General features: G+C 43.4%; 1 protein-coding gene and 1 pseudogene across 3 annotated transcripts; one reads left to right on the top strand and one right to left on the bottom strand.

The window, feature by feature from the left end:
- Positions 1 to 1156: 1156 nt before the first annotated feature.
- On the top strand, positions 1157 to 17525 carry LOC118360897 (40S ribosomal protein S10-like; annotated as a pseudogene). Its single transcript, XR_008085451.1, has 5 exons — positions 1157 to 2603; positions 2788 to 2962; positions 16367 to 16453; positions 16619 to 16674; positions 16782 to 17525. The product of XR_008085451.1 is annotated as a 40S ribosomal protein S10-like (transcript).
- Positions 17032 to 23271, bottom strand: LOC118360896 (diphosphoinositol polyphosphate phosphohydrolase 1-like). 2 transcript variants are annotated; one of them, XM_035740447.2, is made up of 5 exons: positions 23016 to 23271; positions 21623 to 21721; positions 20727 to 20771; positions 20497 to 20581; positions 17032 to 20280 (listed from the first exon to the last, which is right to left on the bottom strand). In XM_035740447.2, exons 1-5 carry the CDS (start codon positions 23112 to 23114, stop codon positions 20081 to 20083), a joined length of 528 nt encoding a protein of 175 aa, XP_035596340.1. In that variant the 5' UTR covers positions 23115 to 23271; the 3' UTR covers positions 17032 to 20080. The 2 variants fall into 2 exon arrangements, with proteins under 2 accessions (XP_035596340.1, XP_035596339.1); XM_035740446.2 differs by having other exon boundaries at positions 21611 to 21721; positions 23016 to 23265.
- Positions 23272 to 24422: the final 1151 nt, after the last annotated feature.

Below are 24422 nucleotides of genomic sequence, written 5' to 3'. Positions count from 1 at the left end.
GAAAGCAAAGTGTTATATTTGGGCAAAAATCAAACACAACACATCACTAAGTACCACTCTTTAAAGCAGGGTGTTGCCTGCATCATGTTACGGGTATGCTTGTCATCAGAAAGGACTAAGGAGTTTTTTATGATAAAAAGAAACGGAATAGAGCTAAGCAGAGGCAAAATCCTTGAGGAAAACCTGGTTCAGTCTGCTTTCCAACAGACACTGGGAGACAAACTTACCTTTCAGCAAGACAATAACCTAAAATACAAGGCTAAATATACACTGGAATTGCTTACCAAGACTACATTGAATGTTCGAGTGGCCAAGTTAGAGTTTTTACTAAATCGGCTTGAAAATATATGGCAAGACTTGAAAAAGACTGTTTAGCCATGATCAACAACCAACTTGACAGAGCTTGAAGAATAAAATAAATTATGTGCAAATATTGTACAATACAGGTGTGCAAAGCTCTTTGAGACTCACCGCTGTAATTGCTGCCAAAAGGGGTTCTAACATGTATTCACTCATGGGGTTAAATACTTATCTAATCAAGACATTGTTTTATTTTTCATACTTTTTTGTACAAATCTCAGAATTTCTTCTACTGACATTACAGAGTATTTTGTGTAGCTCATTGTAAAAAACAACAACTATTAAATCCATTTTAATCCCACTTTGTGACACAACAAAATGTGGAAAAAGCCAAGGGGTGTGAATACTTTCTTAAGGCACTAAAGGCTGGGGTGAGGGGCCATCTTCTTTAGCCTATCATTGCCTTGGCAAAAGCTGATCAGGCTGGTATTCCGGTTGTCCACTCACAATATTTGCTAGTATCATAAAGTACATTACATAATGAATTTCCTATGAAATGTAGCCTAATCATGAGTGCTGCTGATGTGACGTCACCACAGCACTCAGTATCCCTTGCTCCCTCCCTCCCTGTCCTGTACCTGGCTGAAAAATAAATGTAAAATATAGACAATCATAACACTAAAAAAAATGCCATAGGCACACCTGCACAAAAGCATATTAATATTGAATTATGAATTGACAGTTCGATAATCAGAGATGTTTTAATTTATCATGGCTGTGCTGCATAAAATCACATCAATACGCATGCGTCGGTCTCTCGACTCCGGTCTCAAAACACTCATTCAAGGTACAAAAACAGCTTACTTTAATCATTCTGTATGATCCCAAACATGAGACATGGCGTTGTCATAACTGAAAGTGGTGTCTAAATTGTGCTTCTTGAAACGGTAACATTTATTTTTAAATGTAATTTTTTTGGTCCTTATTATGACTGTTTCTACGAATACCTACGCGTCAGCGGCACTACTTATAACTATGCATGGCGGCTGCTAGTTAGTTGGCTTGCCCTGCTGTATTCATTCCACTGATACAATAATACAATATAGCATAGTCTTGGCTTTATAACTAGCTCATTGTAACTTTATCGCGTATATCCCGGTGTATGCCTTAAACATTGTGTCTGATGTTTAAAAAAAAGTGTAGTGCTACACTGCCCCCAGAGGGACCCAGGCATTATGTAGTGAGCTAACTGTTAGTTGGGTAACGTTAGCAAAGCGAGTAGTTAACTAGCTAGTTGTAACTACCAATTAGCTAACTAGACATTACTTGCCATGATTTAGAGACACTGACAAGTGTTCAACCTTTCTACCATATTTGGTTAATCTCTTCTATGAACTCACTCATGGTGAAGGAAGTTCCCGATGACTCCAACGGAGTGGCGCAGAGACCAGGCAGCAGGCTTTGTGGAATCTTCTGACTACATGATTCGCCCAAGGTCAATATTTAAAAAGTAGTTATGGAACGCTTAATAAACCTTGTACAGATATTTGTTCTCTGTAGTTGCATGCCTTTATTAGCTGAAATCCATACTTTTTCAATAAACGTTCATGAACCACAACAGACTGTCCTTGTTGAGATTCAATTGGCATTTGAGCAGAGTTGTCATCTTAAAGCAACAGAAATGAGCAAACAGTCAGTTGTATTTTATTGTTTATTGAAAAAGTATGGATTTCAGCAAGCTGCTTCAGAGGACCAATATGGTAGGTGATACAAAATGTGTCATTCTGAAAGTATTGACATTGGGCAAATCGATGTAGTTGGAGCAAAATTCCACAAAGCCTGGTCTCTGCTCCACTGTTGGAGTCATCAGAAACGTCCTTCGCTGTGTAGTTTAGTCAGCTAACTAACTACATGTCCTGAATTTTTGGATACACACCCAGAATCAGAAATGTATTTGATTTACCCAGTGGGTCAATTCAGTTGAGGTAGCCAGCATTCCAAGTAACTTTAGCTGCCGTATGACCATTATCTTTACACGCCATGGAGGAAGTCTCAACGGCACAGCTGATGCCTGTTAACCTTTCTTGCATGTAACGTCAACTTGAGCGGTCTGTTAAACAGCTGACGGCCATGTTTTTCTCCACCCCTCCAGATGCTGATGCCGAAGAAGAATCGTATAGCCATCTACGAGCTCCTCTTCAAGGAGGGAGTGATGGTGGCAAAAAAAGGATGTACATCTGGCTAAGCACCCGGAGCTGGCCAATAAGAATGTGCCCAACCTTCACGTTATGAAGGCCATGCAGGTTAGATTTTGTACTCTATTCTGCTGCCTCATATAGTGTCACATGATTGAGAGTGAAACCAGGATAGGATCAACTGTATTGTCCCTACGGGGAAATTTGTCTTTGACACCCAGTAATGTAGCTGTAAAAAATTATACGGGTTAGTTGGAAAAATGTCCAACTGAATGTGACCCTCCCTCTGCAGTCTTTGAAGTCAACTGGGTATGTGAAGGAGCAGTTTGCCTGGCGCCACTTCTACTGGTACCTGACCAATGAGGGCATCCAGTACCTGAGGGACTTCCTGCATCTGCCCCCAGAGATTGTTCCTGCCACTCTGCGTCGCCAGATGCGCCCTGAGACCACTAGGCCCAGGCCTAAAGGTAGGCTGCATATCATGACTGTGGCCTTTTCTCATTTGGGGAAAAATACTTTCCTCCATGACCCGGAAACCAATAAGTGGTCAAGGAAAGTTGCCACATTCAAAACAACTGGGAAAAATACGAAGTCAAATCATGTCGGTGATCTTCAGGTCGGAAAGACTGAGTTCAAAAAAGAGGCCAGAGTTGGATGACCATTTTAAAATTATTTTTCCCAGTCGGAGCTTGTTTTTTCCCCCCTTAGTTCCAAGTTGTTTTGAACGCACTGAAGTTGGAGATGCGGCTGGTGTCAATTCGTTATTAGGCAAACGGAAGACTGTTCTCCATTCCGCTAGCCTCCTTTGGCGAGGAAGCACAAGTGTATCCTACCAGAGTCCTTTGTGGAAGAGTTTTCAAATCTGCCACACCCTTTGAATCTGCGAACATTTAAAAACAATATGCTATTTAAATCTATAAAATGTATTGCATAACTAGCCAAATGTTTATCACTTTATACATTTATTTTGGGATTCCAACACGCCTGATGACGCGTGATTAGATGAGTCTCATTTCATACAAGCGCATTTTCGTCCACCTTCCCTCTCCTCCGCTCCTCGATTGCCTTTGACCTTTTTCCAATTGTGAAAATGTTGAATATGTTTCACCTAGGGACTGTTCAGGAGGGTGCACTGTAAAAATATAACTAAACTCAGCAAAAAAAGAAACGTCCCTTTTTCAGGACCCTGTCTTTCGAAGATAATTTGTAAAAATCCAAATAGCTTCACAGATCTCCATTGTAAAGGTTTTAACTTCTCTAGGGTAGGGGGCAGCATTTGGAATTTTTTCACCTTTATCTAACCAGGTAGGCAAGTTGAGAACAAGTTCTCATTTACAATTGCGACCTGACCAAGATAAAGCAAAGCAGTTCGACACATACAACGACACAGAGTTACACATGGAGTAAAACAAACATACAGTCAATAATACAGTATAAACAAGTCTATATAATGTGAGCAAATGAGGTGAGATAAGGGAGGTAAATGCAAAAAAAAAGGCCATGGTGGCAAAGTAAATACAATATAGCAAGTAAAACACTGGAATGGTAGATTTGCAGTGGAAGAATGTGCAAAGTAGAAATAAAAAATAATGGGGTGCAAAGGAGCAAAATAAATCAAATAAATACAGTAGGGAAAGAGAGAGGTAGTTGTTTGGGCTAAATTATAGGTGGGCTATGTACAGGTGCAGTAATCTGTGAGCTGCTCTGACAGTTGGTGCTAGTGAGGGAGATAAGTGTTTCCAGTTTCAGAGATTTTTGTAGTTCGTTCCAGTCATTGGCAGCAGAGAACTGGAACGAGAGGCGGCCAAAGAAAGAATTGGTATTGGGGGTGACCAGAGAGATAAACCTGCTGGAGCGCGTGCTACAGGTGGGTGATGCTATGGTGACCAGCGAGCTGATATAAGGGGGGACTTTACCTAGCATGGTCTTGTAGATGACATGGAGCCAGTGGGTTTGGCGACGAGCATGAAGCGAGGGCCAGCCAACGAGAGCAGAGCGTACAGGTCGCAATGGTGGGTAGTATATGGGGCTTTGGTGACAAAACGGATTGCACTGTGATAGACTGCATCCAATTTGTTGAGTAGGGTATTAGAGGCTATTTTGTAAATGACATCGCCGAAGTCGAGGATTGGTAGGATGGTCAGTTTTACAAGGGTATGTTTGGCAGCATGAGTGAAGGATGCTTTGTTGCGAAATAGGAAGCCAATTCTAGATTTAACTTTGGATTGGAGATATTTGAGGTGGGTCTGGAAGGAGAGTTTACAGTCTAACCAGACACCTAGGTATTTGTAGTTGTCCACGTATTCTAAGTCAGAGCCGTCCAGAGTAGTGATGTTGGACAGGTGGCCAGGTGCAGGCAGCGATCAGTTGAAGACCATGCATTTAGTTTTACTTGTATTTAAGATAAATTGGAGGCCACGGAAGGAGAGTTGTATGGCATTGAAGCTTGCCTGGAGGGTTGTTAACACAGTGTCCAAAGAAGGGCCAGAAGTATACAGAATGGTGTCGTCTGCGTAGAGGTGGATCAGAGACTCACCAGCAGCAAGAGCAACATCATTGATGTATACAGAGAAGAGAGTCGGTCCAAGAATTGAACCCTGTGGCACCCCCATAGAGACTGCCAGAGGTCCGGACAGCAGACCCTCCGATTTGACACACTGAACTCTATCAGAGAAGTAGTTGGTGACCCAGGCGAGGCAATCATTTGAGAAACCAAGGCTGTCGAGTCTGCCGATGAGGATGTGGTGATTGACAGAGTCGAAAGCCTTGGCCAGATCAATGAATACGGCTGCACAGTAATGTTTCTTATCGATGGCGGTTAAGATATCGTTTAGGACCTTGAGCGTGGCTGAGGTGCACCCATGACCAGCTCTGAAACCAGATTGCATAGCAGAGAAGGTATGGTGAGATTCAAAATGGTCGGTAATCTGTTTGTTGACTTGGCCTTCCAAAACCTTAGAAAGGCAGGGTAGGATAGATATAGGTCTGTAGCAGTTTGGGTCAAGAGTGTCCCCCCCTTTGAACAGGGGGATGACCGCAGCTGCTTTCCAATCTTTGGGAGTCTCAGACGACACGAAAGAGAGGTTGAACAGGCTAGTAATAGGGGTGGCAACAATTTCGGCAGATAATTTTAGAAAGAAAGGGTCCAGATTGTCTAGCCCGGCTGATTTGTAGGGGTCCAGATTTTGCAGCTCTTTCAGAACATCAGCTGAATGGATTTGGGAGAAGGAGAAATGGGGAAGGCTTGGGCGAGTTACTGTGGGGGGTGCAGTGCTGTTGACCGGGGTAGGAGTAGCCAGGTGGAAAGCATGGCCAGCCATAGAAAAATGCTTATTGAAATTCTCAATTATGGTGGATTTATCAGTGGTGACAGTGTTTCCTATCTTCAGTGCAGTGGGCAGCTGGGAGGAGGTGTTCTTATTCTCCATGGACTTTACAGTGTCCCAGAACTCTTTTGAGTTAGTGTTGCAGGAAGCAAATTTCTGCTTGAAAAAGCTAGCCTTGGCTTTTCTAACTGCCTGTGTATAATGGTTTCTAGCTTCCCTGAACAGCTGCATATCACGGGGGCTGTTCGATGCTAATTTATTTATTCTTTATTTTTATTTCACCTTTATTTAACCAGGTAGGCTAGTTGAGAACAGGTTCTCATTTGCAACTGCGACCTGGCCAAGATAAAGCATAGCAGTGTGAACAGACAACACAGAGTTACACATGGAGTAAACAATTAACAAGTCAGTAACACAGAGAAAAAAGGGGAGTCTATATACAATGTGTGCAAAAGGCATGAGGAGGTAGGCGAATAATTACAATATTGCAGATTAACACTGGAGTGATAAATGATCAGATGATCATGTACAGGTAGAGATATTGGTGTGCAAAAGAGCAGAAAAGTAAATAAATAAAAACTGTGGGGATGAGGTAGGTGAAAATGGGTGTGCTATTTACCAATAGATTATGTACAGCTGCAGCGATCGGTTAGCTGCTCAGCTAGCTGATGTTTGAAGTTGGTGAGGGAGATAAAAGTCTCCAACTTCAGCGATTTTTGCAATTCGTTCCAGTCACAAGCTGCAGAGTACTGGAACGAAAGGCGGCCGAATGAGGTGTTGGCTTTAGGGATGATCAATGAGATACACCTGCTGGAGCGTGTGCTACGGATGGGTGTTGCCATCGTGACCAGTGAGCTGAGATAAGGCGGAGCTTTGCCTAGCATGGCCTTGTAGATGACCTGGAGCCAGTGGGTCTGGCGACGAATATGTAGCGAGGGCCAGCCGACTAGAGCATACAAGTCGCAGTGGTGGGTAGTATAAGGTGCTTTAGTGACAAAACGGATGGCACTGTGATAAACTGCATCCAGTTTGCTGAGAAGAGTGTTGGAAGCAATTTTGTAGATGACGTCGCCGAAGTCGAGGATCGGTAGGATAGTCAGTTTTACTAGGGTAAGCTTGGCAGCGTGAGTGAAGGAGGCTTTGTTGCGGAATAGAAAGCCGATTCTTGATTTGATTTTCGATTGGAGATGTTTGATATGGGTCTGGAAGGAGAGTTTGCAGTCTAGCCAGACACCTAGGTACATATAGGTGTCCACATATTCAAGGTCGGGAACCATCCAGTGTGGTGATGCTAGTCAGGCATGCGGGTGCAGGCAGCGATCGGTTGAAAAGCATGCATTTGGTTTTACTAGCGTTTAAGAGCAGTTGGAGGCCACAGAAGGAGTGTTGTATGGCATTGAAGCTCGATTGGAGGTTAGATAGCACAGTGTCCAATGACGGGCCGAAAGTGTATACAATGGTGTCGTCTGCGTAGAGGTGGATCAGGGAATCGCCCGCAGCAAGAGCAACATCATTGATATATACAGAGAAAAGAGTCGGCCCGAGAATTGAACCCTGTGGCACCCCCATAGAGACTGCCAGAGGACCGGACAACATGCCCTCCGATTTGACACACTGAACTCTGTCTGCAAAGTAATTGGTGAACCAGGCAAGGCAGTCATCCGAAAAACCGAGGCTACTGAGCCTGCCGATAAGAATATGGTGATTGACAGAGTCGAAAGCCTTGGCAAGGTCGATGAAGACGGCTGCACAGTACTGTCTTTTATCGATGGCGGTTATGATGTCGTTTAGTACCTTGAGTGTGGCTGAGGTGCACCCGTGACCGGCTCGGAAACCAGATTGCATAGCGGAGAAGGTACGGTGGGATTCGAGATGGTCAGTGACCGGTTTGTTGACTTGGCTTTCGAAGACCTTAGATAGGCAGGGCAGAATGGATATAGGTCTGTAACAGTTTGGGTCCAGGGTGTCTCCCCCTTTGAAGAGGGGATGACTGCGGCAGCTTTCAATCCTTGGGGATCTCAGACGATATGAAAGAGAGGTTGAACAGGCTGGTAATAGGGGTTGCGACAATGGCGGCGGATAGTTTCAGAAATAGAGGGTCCAGATTGTCAAGCCCAGCTGATTTATACGGGTCCAGGTTTTGCAGCTCTTTCAGAACATCTGCTATCTGGATTTGGGTAAAGGAGAACCTGGAGAGGCTTGGGCGAGGAGCTGCGGGGGGGGGCGGAGCTGTTGGCCGAGGTAGGAGTAGCCAGGCGGAAGGCATGGCCAGCCGTTGAGAAATGCTTGTTGAAGTTTTCGATAATCATGGATTTGTCGGTGGTGACCGTGTTCCCTAGCCTCAGTGCAGTGGGCAGCTGGGAGGAGGTACTCTTGTTCTCCATGGACTTCAGTGTCCCAGAACTTTTTGGAGTTGGAGCTACAGGATGCAAACTTCTGCCTGAAGAAGCTGGCCTTAGCTTTCCTGACTGACTGCGTGTATTGGTTCCTGACTTCCCTGAACAGTTGCATATCGCGGGGACTGTTCGATGCTATTGCAGTCCACCACAGGATGTTTTTGTGCTGGTCAAGGGCAGTCAGGTCTGGAGTGAACCAAGGGCTGTATCTGTTCTTAGTTCTGCATTTTTTGAACGGAGCATGCTTATCTAAAATGGTGAGGAAGTTACTCTTAAAGAATGACCAGGCATCCTCAACTGACGGGATGAGGTCAATGTCCTTCCAGGATACCCGGGCCAGGTCGATTAGAAAGGCCTGCTCACAGAAGTGTTTTAGGGAGCGTTTGACAGTGATGAGGGGTGGTCGTTTGACTGCGGCACCGTAGCGAATACAGGCAATGAGGCAGTGGTCGCTGAGATCCTGGTTGAAGACAGCGGAGGTGTATTTGGAGGGCCAGTTGGTCAGGATGACGTCTATGAGGGTGCCCTTGCTTACAGAGTTAGGGTTGTACCTGGTGGGTTCCTAATGCAGAACGCCATAGGATGTTTTTGTGTTGGTTAAGGGCAGTCAGGTCTGGGGAGAACCAAGGGCTATATCTGTTCCTGGTTCTAAATTTCTTGAATGGGGCATGCTTATTTAAGATGGTTAGGAAGGCATTTAAAAAAAAGAACCAGGCATCCTCTACTGACGGGATGAGATCAATATCCTTCCAGGATACCCCGGCCAGGTCGATTAGAAAGGCCTGCTCGGTGAAGTGTTTCAGGGAGCGTTTGACAGTGATGAGTGGAGATTGTTTGACCCATTACAGATGCAGGCAATGAGGCAGTGATCGCTGAGATCTTGGTTGAAGACAGCAGAGGTGTATTTAGAGGGCAAGTTGGTTAGGATGATATCTATGAGGGTGCCTGTGTTTAAGGCTTAGGGGAGGTACCTGGTAGGTTCATTGATAATTTGTGTGAGATTGAGGGCATCAAGCTTAGATTGTAGGATGGCTGGGGTGTTAAGTTAAATGTTCCAGTTTAGGTCGCCTAGCAGCACAACCTCTGAAGATAGATGGGGGGCAATCAGTTCACATATGGTGTCCAGAGCACAGCTGGGGGCAGAGGGTGGTCTATAGCAGGCAGCAACGGTGAGAGACTTGTTTTTAGAGAGGTGGATTTTTAAAAGTAGAAGTTCAAATTGTTTGGGTACAGACCTGGATAGTAGGACAGAACTCTGCAGGCTATCTTTGCAGTAGATTGCAACACCACCTCCTTTGGCAGTTCTATCTTGTCTGAAAATGTTGTAGTTTGGGATAAAAAATTCAGAATTTTTGGTGGTCTTCCTAAGCCAGGATTCAGACACAGCTAGAACATCCGGGTTGGCAGAGTGTGCTAAAGCAGTGAATAGAACAAACTTAGGGAGGAGGCTTCTAATGTTAACATGCATGAAACCAAGGCTATTACGGTTACAGAAGTCATCAAAAGAGAGCGCCTGGGGAATAGGAGTGGAGCTAGGCACTGCAGGGCCTGGATTCACCTCTACACCGCCAGAGGAACAGAGGAGGAGTAGGATAAGGGTACGGCTAAAAGCAATAAGAATTGGTTGTCTTGAACGTCTGGAACAGAGAGTAAAAGGAGGTTTCTGGGGGCGATAAAATAGCTTCATGGTATAATGTACAGACAAAGGATGTGAATACAGTGGAGGTAAACCTAGGTATTGAGTGATGATGAGAGAGATATTGTCTCTAAAAACATAATTGAAACCAGGAGATGTCATCGCATGTGTGGGTGGTGGAACTAATAGGTTGGATAAGGTATAGTGAGCGGGACTAGAGGCTCTACAGTGAAATAAGCCAATAAACACTAACCAGAACAGCAATGGACAAGGCATATTGACATTAAGGAGAGGTATGCTTAGAGTGATCAAAAGTGTCCAGTGAGTAGTGAGGTTGGTTGGGGTCACGGCGATTTAGACAGCTAGCCGGGCCATCGGTAGCAAGCTAGCATAGGATGGAGGTCTGTCATTAGCCACCTCGTGCATTTCCGTCGGTAGGATTAGTGGGGTTCCGTGTGGTAGAGGGGATGAATCCAATTCACACACAAAAAAAAAAAATAGTTATAGAGGCCCAAGAGAAATTTTTAATTAAAAAATGAATTGTCCGATAGGTCTATTCAGATAGCAGCCGATAAGACAGCTAACGGTTAGCGGACCGCAGATGGGCATTCAGTTAACGTCGCGACGGAGGAGCCAGCCGGATAACTCCCTCGGGTAGATAACGTCAGTAGTCCAGTTGTGAAGGCCCGGGGGGCTTCCCGTTGGCAGTAAAACGGGTCCGGATAGGTGATTGTAGCCCTGGAGTGATTGATGGAACTCTTCAGCTGGCTAGCTCCGGAATAATTGATGTTTGCTCCGGAATCGACGAAAGCCGATAGTCACACGGATAGCAGCTAGCTAGCTGCGAGATCCAGGTTAGCGGTTGAAATCCAGGGACATGGAGAGAAAAATAGGTCCGGTATGTTCCGTTCCTAGCCGCGCCGTGCAAAACTGGCGATAGATTTGAGCTAAAGGATAGCTGATGACCACAGACAGTGGTTAGCTGAATACTAACGATTAGCCAGTAAAGGAGCTAACTAGCTTCTGATTAGCTTCAAGCTAGCTTTTGACTAGCTTCTGGATTAGCTTCTGGCTAGCTTCTGGTTAGCTTCTATGGAGGATTACAGATTTGAGGTAAATAATACTTTAAAAATATATATATATAAATTGGTGAGGTGGGTTGCAGGAGAGTGTTTTGAAGATGAGTTTATGGAAAATTCAAAATATATATAAAAAGGTATGCGAAGAAAGTTGGAAATATATATATATATACGGGACACGATGAGGACAAAAGACGTCTGAACTGCTATGCCATCTTGGAACTCACGAAATACATGAATGAAAAGCATGCCCAAATTAAACTGCTTCTACTCAGGCCTAGAAGATAGGATATGCATATAATTAGTAGATTTGGATAGAAAACACTAAAGTTTCCAAAACTGTTAAAATAATGTCTTTGAGTATAACAGAACTGATTTGGCAGGCGAAAACCTGAGAAAAACCCATTCAGGAAGTAGGACTTTGGTGTGTAGTTTTCTATTCAATGCCATTACAGTATCCATTGACTTAGGACTCAAATTGCAGTTCCTATGCTTTCCAATAGATGCCAACAGTCTTTAGAAATTGTTTCAGGCTTGTATTCTGAAAAATGAGGGAGTAAGAGCAGCTTGAATGAGTGGACCCTGCCGTGTCACAGAGCTTTTTCATGCGCGCGACCGAGAGTGCCTTTCTTGTTTACCTTTATATTGACAATGTTATTGTCCGGTTGAAATATTATCGATTATTTAGGCTAAAAACAACCTGAGGATTGAATATAAACATCGTTTGACATGTTTCTATGAACTTTACAGATACAATTAGGATTTTTTGGTCCGCCTGTTGTGACTGCATTTGAGCCTGTGAATTACTGAGGAAAACGTGCAAACAGAGGTTTTCGGATATAAAGAAAGACTTTATCGAACAAAAGGAACATTTATTGAATAAATTAATGTCTTCTGAGTGCAAACATATGAAGATCATCAAAGGTAAGTGATTAATTTAATCTCTATTTCTGACTTGTGTAACTCTTCTACTTGGCTGGTTACTGTTTGTAATGATTTGTCTGCTGGGATATGTTCTCAAAGGTATGCTTTTGCCGTTTTTTAAAATCTGACACAGTGATTGGATTCACAAGAAGTTAATCTTTAAACCAAAATAGTTGTATCTTTTCTGAATTATTATAATGAGTATTTCTGTATTTGAATTTGGCGCTCTGCAATCTCACTGGATGTGTGCCAGGTGGGACGCGTCCCACATACCCTAGAGAGGTTAAACACTGTTTCCCATGCTTGTTCAATGAACCATAAACAATTAATGAACATGCACCTGTTAAATGGTCTTTAAGACACTAACAGCTTACAGACGGTAGGCAATTAAGGTCACGGATATGAAAACCTAGGACACTAAAGAGGCCTTTCTACTGACTCTGAAAAACACAAATAAAGATGCCATGGGTCCCTGCTCATCTGTGTGAACGTGCCTTAGGCATGCTGCAAGGAGGCATGAGGACTGCAGATGTGACCAGGACAATAAATTGCAATGTCTGTACTGTGAGACGCCTAAGACAGCGCTACAGGACGGACAGCTGATCAGCCTCGCAGTGGCAGACCATGTGTAACACATGCACAGGATCGGTACAGCCGAACATCACACCTGCGGGACAGGTACAGGATGGAAACAACAACTGTCCGATTTACACCAGGAACGCACAATCCCTCCACGTCCTCAGAACATGCGTAGACCAGCTGGCTGGTGTGTTTACGGACATATTCAATCAATCCCTATCCCAGTCTGCTGTTCCCACATGCTTCAAGAGGGCCACCATTGTTCCTGTTCCCAAGAAAGCTAAAGGTAACTGAGCTAAACGACTATCGCCCCGTAGCACTCACTTCCGTCATCATGAAGTGATTTGAGAGACTAGTCAATGATCATATCACCTCCACCCTACCTGACACCCTAGACCCACTCCAATTTGCTTACCTCCCCAATAGGTACACAGATGACACAATTGCAATCACACTGCCCTAACCCACCTGGACAAGAGGAATACCTATGTAAGAATGCTGTTCATCGACTACAGCTCAGCATTTAACACCATAGACTCTGGGTCTCGACCCCGACCTGTGCAACTGGGTCCTGGACTTTGACGGGCCGCCCCCAGGTGGTGAGGGTAGGAAACATCTCCACCCCGCTGATCCTCCACACTGGGGCCCCACAAGGGTGCGTTCTCAGCACTCTCCTGTACTCTCTGTTCACCCATGACTGCGCGGCTATGCACGCCTCCAACTCAATCATCAAGTTTGCAGACGACACTACAGTGGTAGGCTTGATTAACAACAACGACGAGACGGCCTACAGGGAGGAGATGAGGGCCCTCGGAGTGCGGTATCAGGAAATTAATCTCAAACTCAATGTCAACAAAACAAAGGAGATGATCATGGACTTCAGGAAACAGCAGAAGGAGCACCCCCCTATCCACATCGACGGGACAGTAGTGGAGAAGGTGGAAAGTTCTAAGTTCCTCTGTGTACACATCACAGACAAACTGAAATGGTCCACCCACACAGACAGCGTGGTGAAGAAGGCACAACAGCGCCTCTAAAACCTCAGGAGGCTGAAAAAATTTGGCTTGTCACCAAAAACACTCAAACTTTTACAGATGCACAAACGAGAGCATCCTGTCTGGCTGTATTACAGCCTAGTCCGGCAACTGCTCCGCCCACAACCGTAAGGCTCTCCAGAGGGTAGTGAGGTCTGCACAACACATCACCGGGGGCAAACTACCTGTCCTCCAGGACACCTATACTACCCGATGTCACAGGAAGGCCAAAAAAACATAAATGGCAACAACCACAGGAGCCACTGCCTGGTCACCCCACTATCAACCAGAAGGCGAGGTCATTACAGGTGCATCAAAGCTGGGACCGAGAGACTGAAAAACAGCTTCTATCTGAAGGCCATCAGACTGGTAAACAGCAATCACTAACATTGAGTGGCTGCTGTCAACATACTGACTCAAATCTTTAGCCTCTTTAATAATTAAAAATTGGATGTAATAAATGTATCACTAGTCACTTTAAACAATTACACTTTATATAATGTTTACATACCCTGCATTACTCGTCTCATATGTATATACTGTACTCAAATCAAAATCAAATCAAATGTATTTATATAGTCCTTCGTACATCAGCTGATATCTCAAAGTGCTGTACAGAAACCCAGCCTAAAACCCCAAACAGCAAGCAATTCAGGTGTAGATGCACGGTGGCTAGGAAATACTCCCTAGAAAAGCCAAAACCTAGGAAGAAACCTAGAGAGGAACCAGGCTATGAGGGGTGGCCAGTCCTCTTCTGGCTGTGCCGGGTGGAGATTATAACAGAACATGGCCAAGATGTTCAAATGATCATAAATAATCATAGGTCTGGGACAGGTAGCACATCCGGTGAACAGGTCAGGATTCCATAGCCGCAGGCAGAACAGTTGAAACTGGAGCAGCAGCACGGCCAGGTGGACTGGGGACAGCAAGGAGTCATCATGCCAGGTAGTCCTGAGGCATGGTCCTAGGGCTCAGGTCCTCCTCCTCCGAGAGAGAGAATTAGAGAGAGCATACTTAAATTCACACAAGACACCGGATAGGACATGAGAAGTACTCCAGATATAACAAACTGACCCTAGCCCCCGACACAAACTACTGCAGCATAAATACTGGAGGCTGAGACGGGAGGGGTCAGGAGATACTGTGGCCCCATCCGATGATACCCCCGGACAGGGCCAAACAGGAAGGATATAACCCCACCCACTTTGCCACAGCCCCCACACCACTAGAGGGATATCTTCAACCACCAACTTACCAACAAGACCGAGTATAGCCCACAAAGATCTCCGCCACGGCACACCCCAAGGGGGGTGAAAGATCTCCGCCACGGCATGAAAGAGCACCAGTAAGCCAGTGACTCACCCCCTGTAATAGGGTTAGAGGCAGAGAATCCCAGTCGAAAGAGGGGAACCGGCCAGGCAGAGACAGCAAGGGTAGTTCGTTGCTCCAGAGCCTTTCCGTTCACCTTTACACTCCTGGGCCAGACTACACTCAATCATATGACCCACTGAAGAGATGAGTCTTCAGTAAAGACTTAAAGATTGAGACCGAGTTTGCGTCTCTCACATGGGTAGGCAGACCATTCCATAAAAATGGAGCTCAACAGGAGAAAGCCCTGCCTCCAGCTGTTTGCTTAGGAATTCTAGGGACAATTAGGCCTCCAGCTGTTTGCTTAGAAATTCTAGGGACAATTACTCTATACTGCATCTTGCCATGCCGTTCAGCCATCGTTCATCCATGTATGTACATATTCTTATTCATTCCTTTACAGGTGTATGTATAAGGTAGTTGTTGTGAAATTGTTAGATTACTTGTTAGATATTACTGCACGGTCGGAACTAGAAGCACAAGCATTTCGCTACACTTGCATTAACATCTGCTAACCATGTGTATGTGACCAATAAAATTTGATTTCAGTGCTCAGACTGTCCGCAATAGGTTGAGAGAGGCTGGACTGAGGGCTTGTAGGCCTGCTGTAAGGCAGGTCCTCACCAGACATCACCGGCAACAACGTCGCTTATGGGCACAAACCCACCACCACCAGGACTGGCAAAAAGTGCTCTTCACTGACGATTCGCAGTTTTGTCTCACCAGGGGTGATGGTCGGATTCGCATTTATCGTTGAAGGAATGAGCGTTATACCGAGGCCTGTACTCTGGAGCGGGAGGGTCTGTCATGGTCTAGGGGCGGTGTGTCACAGCATCATCAGACTGAGCTAGTCATTGCAGGCAATCAACACTGTGCGTTACAGGGAAGACACCCTCCCTCATGTGGTTGCCTTTCTGCAGGTTCATCCTGACACGACCCTCCAGCACGTTCTGTGTGTGATTTTCTGCAAGATAGGGATGTCAGTGTTCTGCCATAGCCAGCGAAGAGCCCAATCTCAATCCCATTGAGCACGTCTGGGACCTGTTGGATCTGAGGGTGAGGGCCATAAATGTCCAGGAACTTGCAGGTGCTTTGGTGGGGTAACATCTCACAGCAAGAACTGGCAAATCTTGTGCAGTCCATGAGGAGATGCACTGCAGTACTTAATGCAGCTGGTGGCCACACCAAGTACTTAATGCAGCTGGTGGCCACACCAGATACTTACTTCTGCTCCCCTTTTGTTCAGGGACACATTCAATTTATTTTAGTCACATGTCTGTGGAACTCAGTTTATTTCTGTTGTTGAATCTTATGTTCATACAAATATTTACGTTAAGTTTTCTGAAAATAAACTCAGTTGACAATGAGAGGACGGCTATTTTTTTGCTGAGTTTACTGCCAATCAGTATTACAGGGTTGACTGATTCCTATACTTAGCATGTTTCCTTCATGGATGTATTGTGGTGAACATTGCAGGTGTTATGCCAGTTGTATGGAGATGAGTGGTGTAAAATGGCCTCGTGTTTCAGGTATGGAGGGTGAGAGAGCTGAGAGGCCAGCCAGGTTTAACCGTGAAGGAGGCGACCGAGACAACTACAGACGTTCTGTTGCACCACGTGAGTACCCAAATCACCTGTTATGTTCGATAAGCATGCACCAATATGGAAATATTGGGCCAATACCAATATTTTCCATGGTGGCTGACCTACATTGCAACACATGGTAAATTGAATGAAAGTTACCTAATTCTTTACTCGTCTGATGATCAAATGTCCTTTTAGCTGGTGCAGACAAGAAGGCTGAAGCAGGTGCTGGTGCAGCTACTGAGTTCCAATTTGTAAGTAAATACTTTTCCAAGCATTTGAATCAAGGATGGGTGCCATGCGATATTGTAGCCCAATAGATCTCTTCAAGGACCGAAAACATACCAACTTTGTGTTGCAGAGAGGAGGTTTTGGACGTGGTCGAGGACAGCAACCACCACAGGAGTAAAGCAGACTGTTCTTGTACAGTATAATAAAAGGTGATTGAGATTACACCAATGTGTCATGAATTTAATTGCATGAGATGTCAGTGCTCATTATCATAAGATGTATACACTTGAATTTGTAGGTGGTAATGACTAAGCTTATTTTCAAAGTAGGTTAATTTACGAACGAATTGCTCCATCAGCTGAAAGAAACCAAAAGAGAACTGAAATACTGGTGTTTTTATTAATTGGCACAATTCATTTTACATTCAGGCTTACACTTTGTACCCATTGAAGAAATCTGAGTTGACAACATGGAGATGTTTAGCCATATAATTGCAAGGCCAATTGAACAATGAACAAATGCCTGTCTGGACCATTGCACGTAACGACTAACAATTTCTGAACACCAGTCTTCAAGAAATATTATCTCATTTGATTTATCCTGTTAAGACCCTTAACCTTACCAGTAAACTGAAGTAATCAAGAATGGGGAAACACTGATAACTACCATCACCTGGTTAGATGACCCAGTACATGGCACAACCTCATGACAGGCCTCAAGACATTGGCATACTGAGGAAAATAATGAAATTCCTACTGGCCCTATAGTGGGGAAAAAAAGCCATGTATGTCATTTCGTCCTGGTGCGACATTATGACTACCATGAGTAGGCCTAACCCTTTCTATTTTTACATGTGCCATAGGCAAGTAGTCAAGAAATTTAAAAAATGCAGTTCACATGCAAACGTCACATTCTTATGTTCAGGGTCAATGTTGAAAGGGACCAAAACTCCACATGATAGGCAGTTACTAATACATAAATGTTGCATAACCAACTGAAGGAAATGCAATGCAGCTAGGCAAAACTAGCCAACTGAGGGCTCAAGATACCACAGGGCTAGGGCCATAAAGGTTAGGAGGCTGTATAAAACTTAAACATTGGCAAGAGACAGTTCAAAGATGAACAAAAGGAGGCTGAAAACTGAACAGCTATTTGTACCAGATCTGTTGGGTCAATGTGTAAATTTGGACCAATGCAGCTCAGCAAGAATATCCAAATACTTGCCTAGATGCTGAGTGGCACAAGCTGTTCTGCCAGAGCCAGACAGTTTCTCACACCATTGACAACATGACACCTTACATTGTTTGTTCTTGGCAGGGTAACTTGGTGGGCCTGAAACATAATTGAAATGATCACATACCTAGCCCATCAGGGTTTTGAGCTGTTTAGCACAGAGGTCTCAGGAGTAAGTACTTCATCAAAACCAGCTAGCAACTACAAGATGACAAGTGTGAGCGAAGAAGAATCTACACATTCATTTGTGGGCCAGGGAGACGAGCAAACGACAGTACCAAACTCCAGGGTCAGTAGGAGAGTTTGCTCTCTGCATTGACAGACTATAGCTCATTAACATATCTACCAATCCCAGTTCTTTGTTCCCAAGTCCTGACAGGGCCAGAATAACTATGGTTCTGAGACTCGGCATCCATCCATTCGTCAGGAATACGGCATTTAAAATATTTAAATGATTAATTTGAACAACCAATGAACATACCAAAAGTAGACAATATATTAAGACCTGTTAAAAGTATTTTTCAAGAAACAAAAAAAACAAATCTCACTGACAAAAAACAAGTCCAGTGTTAATTTAAGGGAAAATGCAGAACTACATCACAGTGTAAACATTTGTTAGGAATACCATTTAGAATTGATGAAATCATGAGTGTAAATGTACTCACCAACGTGCAGTTGATTTACCTTGGCATTGCATCTCAGGTTGTGCAACCTCTTTTCCTGCATCACACACTGGCTGCATTTTGACAGACAGCCAAATTCTGATCTTTTTCCACAAATTGGTCTTAACCAATCAGATCAACTCTGAAAAAGATCTGTGATTGGTCAAAAGACCAATTAGTGAAAAAAAAAAAAATCAGAATTGGGCTGCCTGTCTAAATGCATCCATAGTCACACACGCGCAAATACACACCAATCAGCCCTCAACTTACACAATACACACACAGAAAGGCTATTAGTACAGACTGATAAATGTCTGTCATCTGCAATCAATCACCATAACATAAGAAAATAAATATGAATATTAACAAAGTAAATTGATAAGATTATCAAATAGTGGAAACCATAACAATGAGTGGGGTCTAGAGTGGGGTCCACATGTTATGCAGCAGTGGCATAATCTTCCTAGTGCCATTTTAAATTAGCCTTACTATTCAAGCACAAACACCTAACGACATTACTCCCCACCTCCTGATACACAACCAGATTCAAAAGACTAGTCTGGGTTCTTGTTCCTTTCCCCTGAGGATCAGAGAACATGCCCAATTCTCTGTCTTTCTGGTCATTGAATTATAAAACCAATCAATAAATGATCTTCATAGTCTGACAAGATGCGAGACAGCAGATGACAATGTTCTGGTTAGATGTCCCCCAGTGTGGTTAAAGGCCCAAGCTACTGTGGGAGTAGTGTTTTTGTCAGACCCTTATCAAAGCTTCTCTTTCAAAACACCAAAGCTTGTGCTACCTTCACAATGTAATACAAAGGGAGACTGTTTGTACCAGATAATTCCATTCCTACAATTTGCGTCACACAAGACACACCCATGTAGCTTTACCACACATGCAAAACAAGAAACTTTCCCACAAGCCTATCTAACCTAAAGCCATTCATTCTTAGGGGATTAGGAAATATATGAAAAAAAAGCAACAATAGAAAATGTCACACAGAAATAGACTCATACTTTATAACTCTTAACACCGTTGGGAGTAGGTATTACACTAATGATCTGTCACGGTATATGGTGAGAGGTTGTCATTCTTATGAATGCCATATAAAAAGGGGTGTGGCAACTTCAAGTAGTGTTAGCAAAACAAGACCCAGGAAAGCCTGTTTTCTTCTGTAAACACATTCTATACCAATACTTTACGTCGCCAAAGCAGAAAGTTTCATTCATCAAACCTCAGATTTATGAGAGAGGAACCAAGGTAAAGGAGGACAAGAGTTTGGGAATATCTCATGCAATCACTAGTAAAAAGCAACAACAAAAAACATTCCAATTACAAAGTGTTATATCTTCTTCGCCCAACACTTGTCAAGTCTGTACCTCCACTCTGGCACAAGAAGGCCGGCAAGGCAAACATTTCTGTTGATATTTTGAAGATATAAAAAAGAAAAAAGTAGTAGGAGCAGGATTAAGTAAGAAAAAGAAGCAGGTAAAAGATGTGGAGAAGTCTCCAGGAGTTTCTGTGTTTTAGTTATCTTATACTCGATCTGGAGCTCTGGTTGATATTGTAGGTAGGGGAGTGCTCTTCTCCCCCTATCGTGGTCACCAGGGGTGTCCCGTTGCTGCTCAGGCTGCCCTGTTGTAGGGCCTCAAAGTACGAGGCCTGCACAGGCTTGTGGCACTGCAACACTCTTCTGGCATCCTCAATATTAAACCATTCCCTTTTTCTCCCTGTCAACAGAGGGATAAAGACCAAAGGGGAGTCAGGAAGGGAAAAACCCCCAAAAACAAACATGTTTAGTCTAGATTAACTAAGGACTGAAACTATGAATGATCTACAATAGTAGTAGGATCTTCTGGCTAATCCATGTGTCAATTAATCAATTTGATAACAAAAATGATTGTCCAGTCATCGCAGCTTTCACAAACACCACAAAAACAACATACCAATATTCACAGAGTCCTCCCAGTCTTCCAACATCTCTGTAACGATGAGGACATAGACATATGTTCTGTGCTTCCTGTCTGTGTTCTGAGTAAATTGAGAAATTGTCAGTGCTCAAGGTTAGGAGGCAAACAGTGGAAATGAATGAGCAGTTCCTCCCACCAAGTTTAAAGACAACCACACAGACATTAAAAAAATGGATTATGTAAAATCTTCAATTTTTTCATCTCACCTCAAAAATTCCTAGTAGACGCCCCAATGTCCCCTTGACACCAGCCTGAAAAGACAACATGGCCAGTGGAAATGAAACAGCAGAAAAAAATCATTCTTAATTGAAGCAGGACACTTGTGATAATGTTTTTGCATTTTCACCCGATGAGACCTGGGGATTCTGAGAATTGATGCCATTTTCAGTCACGGGGTGGGGGGAGGCCATGGTTGTGTATGGTCATGAAGGAGAGGGAGAGATCAGTTCCTATTAACATGGCGTCATCGTAGTACTTTCTTCTTCAGGTTACAGTTTTACTCTATTTATAAACATGGACTCTCAATCAAGAGGCTCCTCCATCCCCATTTAGTCCATAGCTTCCATAGAGGAACATCTAGACTCAAAGAACGCATAGATTTTTCAGGCTTGAAATAAGGGCTGCTAAGGTAACGGGTATAAACTTGGTACATCAACAAAAAAAAACAAATCCTGCAAGAACATTTTGCAAAGACAACAATGCATCAGATTGTGTTTCACTGACAAATGAGCTCAATATCAATCACAAGGAACTCACAAAAGAGGCTGAATACACTTAATGGAAAAGCAATAAACTTAAAATTACTGGAAGATCTCATTTGTTATAAGAGAAAACGCTAACTTCAGTTAGGGAGAAGTGAAATACGTTATATACCCTCCTTAAGACCTTTAGGCAACACTTTAGCATGAGCGTAACCCTTCTAGAAAGTTTTGCTGAAGGACAGGATGTTTGGGGAAATCGGATCAGATTAATAAGCCTAAACCAAACCATTTAAAGGCCACCTGTGCAGAAGTGAAATTTTACTTCCCATGAGCTCCTTGCTTAATAAAAACTAAATGCACAAGTCAAGTTGACAAGTAATTCAGCCTACCTCTTCACACACCTCTCGAACAGCAGCAACGTTGGGCTCTTCCTCCGGCTCCATCCCTCCACCAGGGACGATCCACTTGCCTGGATGCCGGATACTACTCACCAACAACACCTGTAGGATTGACAGTTATTTCAATTCAGATATGCCCCTACCGTCACAAAATTGAGTTGCTCTAATTGAATACCATTACTTGAGCACTAATATAGGCCTATAACAGAAATCAAGCACTTGAGCCCCCAGGTGTTATAATACCCACAAAAAAACCTCAGTCAAACAGGGAAATGGTTCCAATAATTCTTTCCATCTTTCATTTTCCCCATAGGGAATTTTAGAAACACTTAAAATAAGGGCTGTAGGCTCAAGTAGGCTTACCCTGGCATGATGTTTTGATAACCAGGTAAATCTCTCAGACAAGGTGACTTTTATCAATATATTTCAGCTCCATTTACTCAGTTTCGAAAATGCCAATTAGCATCAAAGTAGTCATCAAGCAAGACTACAAATCCCTGCAAGTCATCTCCAGCTGCCACCTTTGCTAACAGGTATTGTGTCAATTTAAATCTTGCACAAGACAGTTCACAGAATTGTCAATTTAAAGAAATGTAGCCAATTTCTTCATGACTACATTTAGCTAACATTAGATAGTCAATCCAGAGATTCTTATTTTTGGGGCAGTCTCATCCATGTCATCATGACATTTGCTCTTTATGATAGCCATATTCACAGCTAATTAGCGTTTCATTTTTTTTGGTGGAGGAAACACAGGCGAATATATTGATACATTTCACCTTGTCCGAGAGATTTAAATCTGTATCATCAAAACGTCACACAAGGGTAAGCATACACGAAACACAGCCCTTATTTTAAGTGTTTCTAAAATCTCATAGGAGATAAATTAATGGTGGAAAAACTATTGGAACCATTTCCTTGTTTGACCACTAGGTTTTATGGGTATTATGACTCATACTGTGGTACTCTATTTGCACAAGGCATGTCATGGATGCATTTGCGCCATGCCTTACATTTTTTGTTGGCCCACTTCTTTGATGATATGCACACATTGCAGAATTTGTTGCAATGGCCCAAAACTAAATGGAAACTGCATTGCATAAACTCACTGACAACTCTGGGGAAATACAATTACATTACATTTAATCTAGGCGTCTACGGTTAATGTCAGTTTGAGAATTGTAATAGTTTTTGACACAAAAACATGGCAACCGCCGGTGATCTTGTTGCCAGCAATTCTATTTAGGCCTTCTCGCCACCAAATATATGCCTTTCGTTGACAACTCGCCCTCTTCTCTTCATTCGGAATCGCTACCCCCAGACTATCTGCTGGCAACGTGGCAAACTGTTTATTCACAAGGCCCGTTCCACCACACCACTCTAGCCTCGGACTTACCTCCTCCTCACTCTCGTTTCTGAAGCACAGACAGGCGGCGCGCTTCTTGTAGCCATCCCCGTCATATGTCCGCGTTTGATTCGATTTGATCTTCATCATTTCGGGGTCTCAAAAAAGAAAAAAGTGAACAAAATCACTGGAAGACGTTCACAGCCCACTTACTGAAACCCTGTATAAGTCTCGAAATTTCTAGAATAGACTTCTTCTTCGCTTCATTTTTGAAGACCTGGTCGCATCTCTCGTACAGACGCCATTATTAAAAAGCTGCGTAAATTACGCACCACCGGAGATAGAATAGTCGAACGTAGCCTAGGCTACACATTTCGGTATTCACGTTTCAATATTTGAGAATAAGCGTACAGTATAAACGCAGTTGTGATGTTTCTGGTTGGTCTCGTTTTACCTGGTTTGTATTATATTCTGAGTCCAGGAGCCGCACCCGGTTTCCCCCTATCCCCTCTCCATCATCCGCCTTCTTTATTTTATTTAAGTCAGTTAAGAACAAATTATTATTTACAATGACGGCCTAACCAGGTCGACGCTGGGCCAATTGTGCGCAGCCCTGTGGGACTCCCAATCACGGCTGGTTGTGATACAGCCTGGAATCGAACCAGGTCTGTAGTGACGTCTCTACCACAGAGATATTTTATGCACAGATATGACTGTACTGTACGTTAAAATCCACGCCAACGTTGGAATTTATCAACCTTGAATTTGGCATTCATTTTTTATAAGTTTTTTTTTAAATTTAAAAATAACATTATGAAGGCTATAGAAACAAAGCAAGTAGGCAATAAAATTAGGGTTTCGTAATGTAATATAATATAAATAATATGACATGGAGGAGTTATAGGAGGACAGGCTCATTGTATTGTCTTGAATGGCATAAATGGAACGTAGCAACCATACGGACACCACATGTTCTACTCCATTAGAATACTCCATTCCAGCAATTACAATGAGCCCATCCTCATATGGCTCCCCCCACTGGCTTCCAAGCCGTGTTTATCCTCTATATACAAGCACAAAATAGCCTATGGTAGAGAGACCTATTACCCTGAAATAAGAATATCATTATAGCCTACTGAAATTAAAGGGATCTGGCAAATTAACAAATCATGTTTAAATTATGAATAAATAGGCTATGCATTGTAAGCATGTTATTGCAACTATTCTGAGCTATAATGTAAAGTCATATCGCACATTTGACAGAATGCACCTTTCAGTGGGGCCTAAACCCTTTTCCGTTCGCTGCACTGTGTCTGTGGGTGACTTCATTGTCTTTGCCATGGATTGCTGGAACAGAGCCAGACCAAATCACACACACGTGACCGGTCTTTCTGGGAATGTTCATGGAAAGACGTGCGCTCGATCAACAATTAAACTAGAGAAGGAAACATTGTAAAA

Source organism: Oncorhynchus keta, chromosome 28 (genome assembly GCF_023373465.1).
Source record: "Oncorhynchus keta strain PuntledgeMale-10-30-2019 chromosome 28, Oket_V2, whole genome shotgun sequence".
In the NCBI taxonomy this organism is placed as follows: Eukaryota; Metazoa; Chordata; class Actinopteri; order Salmoniformes; family Salmonidae; genus Oncorhynchus; species Oncorhynchus keta.
This window is presented reverse-complemented; position numbering and strand designations above follow the sequence as displayed.